The sequence below is a fragment of the Buceros rhinoceros genome, unplaced genomic scaffold, assembly GCF_000710305.1.
Source record: "Buceros rhinoceros silvestris isolate BGI_N320 unplaced genomic scaffold, ASM71030v1 scaffold34586, whole genome shotgun sequence".
NCBI classification, from domain to species: Eukaryota; Metazoa; Chordata; class Aves; order Bucerotiformes; family Bucerotidae; genus Buceros; species Buceros rhinoceros.
In genome coordinates, this window is record NW_010419946.1 from 26173 (window position 1) to 29058 (window position 2886).

The 2886-nt window shown below is 40.4% G+C and overlaps 1 protein-coding gene across 1 annotated transcript in view; it reads right to left on the reverse strand.

Annotated features, from left to right (window-relative positions):
- The window catches only part of CDCA7 (cell division cycle associated 7), a 7273-nt gene that overhangs the window by 3138 nt on the left and 1249 nt on the right, over positions 1 to 2886 (reverse strand). The window contains exons 3-5 of the mRNA XM_010139132.1: positions 1630 to 1881; positions 1119 to 1196; positions 188 to 376 (exon numbers count right to left, since the gene is read on the reverse strand). Coding sequence (XP_010137434.1) covers positions 188 to 376; positions 1119 to 1196; positions 1630 to 1881 — 519 coding nt within the window. The remainder of the gene's footprint in view (positions 1 to 187; positions 377 to 1118; positions 1197 to 1629; positions 1882 to 2886) is intronic.

Here is a 2886-nt window from a genome sequence, read left to right on the forward strand (position 1 = left end):
GATAATGCAAGGGAAATGGAGAACATATACAACATGCTATTTTCTGTACTTCTTTGCAGGCCATGGCATGCTTATAATCTTGATCGATTCTCTATGAATTGTTCTGTATGAATTGCTATTTTCTTGAAGGGATACAAAACCACCTTCATGATCAACCTGCAATAGAACAACTAGAACCTCAACATACATCCAGGTATTCATCAGACATCTTTCTTCTTCTCACTAAGATGTAGCGGTCATCATCTTCCTCTTCTGGTAAAGGAGTAGGAGGACCTTCAATCAGGGACCTTGATCTTGTCTGAGGCCGAGAACTTCGGTCTGGATTCCTCCTCAAAGCGCTTCTGGGCAATGAACGCCTTGGAAGTCGCTTTGGTCCCTGGCAAAGTTTAAAAGTCCCTAATGAAACACATGAAAATCCAGACAGCTCCTGTTCCTGCTATGAGTTCCTCCCCCATAAGACATGCTCTCCTTCTGTCTTTCCCAAAGACGAAGTCTCCCTCCCCCTCTCAAATCAGAAAATACAAGGCAAAAACATCCTAGGCAAATTCATCTTGGGCATCCTGCTAGCTGCAGAGAAACAGTCAAAAGCAATTTTGTGTCTATGGAGGTGTAGGATACAACAATTCCCCCATGCAACAGCAAAACCAGTGCCTATGACAAGTTACTTTTTTTAGCATTGTTTCCATCTTCACACAGCTTCCAGGTAAATGAGCAGTGAAACTCATTACACTCCTGGTTCACAACCTGCCTTCTTTAAGGACACAGTTAAGCCAAATGTCAGTTTTTTTCCAAGGCTGCAAAATCACAGAATATTCAGGCTTGAGCTTCAAAGTCTGAGCTGCCGCCCTTATCTCCAGCCTTTGTATAATTACATATTTACACAGCACCTTGTTTAGTTTTATTGGCCTGCGGAGACACCTAACCTTTATGAATTAATCTGTTCTGCTTTACAGAGTGGCAAATCAAGAGAATTGCACAATAAGGATGCCTGCTTTAGGAAGCAATACAATTCTGAACTGGACTTTGGTTTATATGGTTTATTAATTGTGAGCCCTGTTTCGACATGAAAGAACTTGACTCAGAAATCTGAAGGCAAATACACTTAAGTTTATACTTACATGATTGACAGTAGGCAATGATTTTCTTCCACCAAAGATACCAGAAACATTTTGCAACTCAGCCATTAGTTTTGCAAGCTACCAAGGGAAAGAAAAAAGAAGCAGAGCCTTAAAGGTGTTTATGTACTATTACAGACTATTAAATTAGGACAATTGGTCAGAAGTACAATTACTTATAGGAAATGCAGTCACTCCTCAGCTTTTTACTTCTTTGTCTTATTTATGTTCTAGTGACTGCAGATAATTTGAAAATGGTCAAACTCATTATGTTGAAGCCCTATTCTCTAGGATTGCAGCTTATGGAGTTTTACTGAAGTACTGAGCCTATGGATTTGCACATGCCAGTGGACATAAAGTAACAGATTTAAATATTGGGAATATAAAATCCTCTTAATGGCTTCACATAATTCCCATTAGAGTGAATTTGAACAACCAAAGAGATCCCCTAAATCAAGGACAGGGCGGGGAGAGGTAAGCAATGAGGGACGCCAGGGAGACACTGAGTACTTGCCATTGCTTTGTTTTCCTTTATGTTTAAAGCTCTTTTTTCTAAAAACATGGCACCCTTTTCTTCAGAGTCAGAGTCTGAATCTGGAGGAGGTATCAGCTTTTCAGGAAGAGGTTCCATCTCGCCCTTTCTCCTCTCCGATCTTCGAGGTGGAAACTTCATAGCTACTTTTAGAGGAATAGGGCATTTCTGCCTTCTCTGAGATACCTCACTTTCAGCACTTGTATCATTCTCCTCTGAATCCGATTCCAATTTCTGTTAACAAACCAGAATGGAAGCATATAAATCCAAGAGAATTGCTCTGCAATTAAATACAGTTCAACAGTATTTTGTTTGGGGGAGGTTACAGGGACTATCTGGCTGAAGTCTAGACATTTAAATCTCCAGTCCTAGTGCTCTAGTATATTTTGGGGAGGTAGGAGCAGCAGTAGAGGGGGGTGCAGGGATAAAAAACTCTCAGGGAGAGTGACACCATACTGCTGCAACACATCAGAAAAAGCTTAGTTCCAGCTGCAGCAGTCTTAGCTACTTGCAGGTCTCATAGCAAAGACACCTTGTATGTGAGGGGTCGATTTTGCAACATACTATATTTGCCTGCAAAATAAAGCCACCACACAGTTCCCAGCACAGGGTCAAACTCAAGCTTGCAAGCTGTGAAGAAGAGTCATCTCACAGTATCAATGATACCAAGTGAAAACCTTCTTCTAGAGCCGGTCAATTAAATAATTACATGTAAAATCCCAGAATTTTCTTATCTTTGAATTCTGATGCCTTGCTTACAACTTTTGGAAGAACCAAGGGTTCAGTGAGGACAGAAATTAATTTTTTTAGTTAGAAGTCCATTTTACAATAGGCTTTCACTTTTTAGGTTTAGACACAGTAAGACACGTGTTGGTTTGGTCACAGGTAACAACAACAGGCTTCCCGCTTCATAGGCGCAGCCCATCAGTCTCAAGTGGCAACCCTTATTTGCACAGGGTTTTTATTAAACCAGCTATGTGGTTCTGGCTGCCCATTATGTGTAGTAATTGATTCCTTTTTATCTTACATATCTCTTCCAGTTTTGTCTCCTACTTACTCCCTTTACATTGCGTATTTAACTCAGACACGTCCTCTTCCAAAGAGACGTAATTCTTTTCTAGTCATTCCTCAGCACATTCTGAAGTTGCAACATAACCTATTTAATACCAAGCACAGTAATACTTCTGCCTTCTCTTCTGAATACCAACTGTTCGTCTTTTTAAGCAATAAAACCGCTCT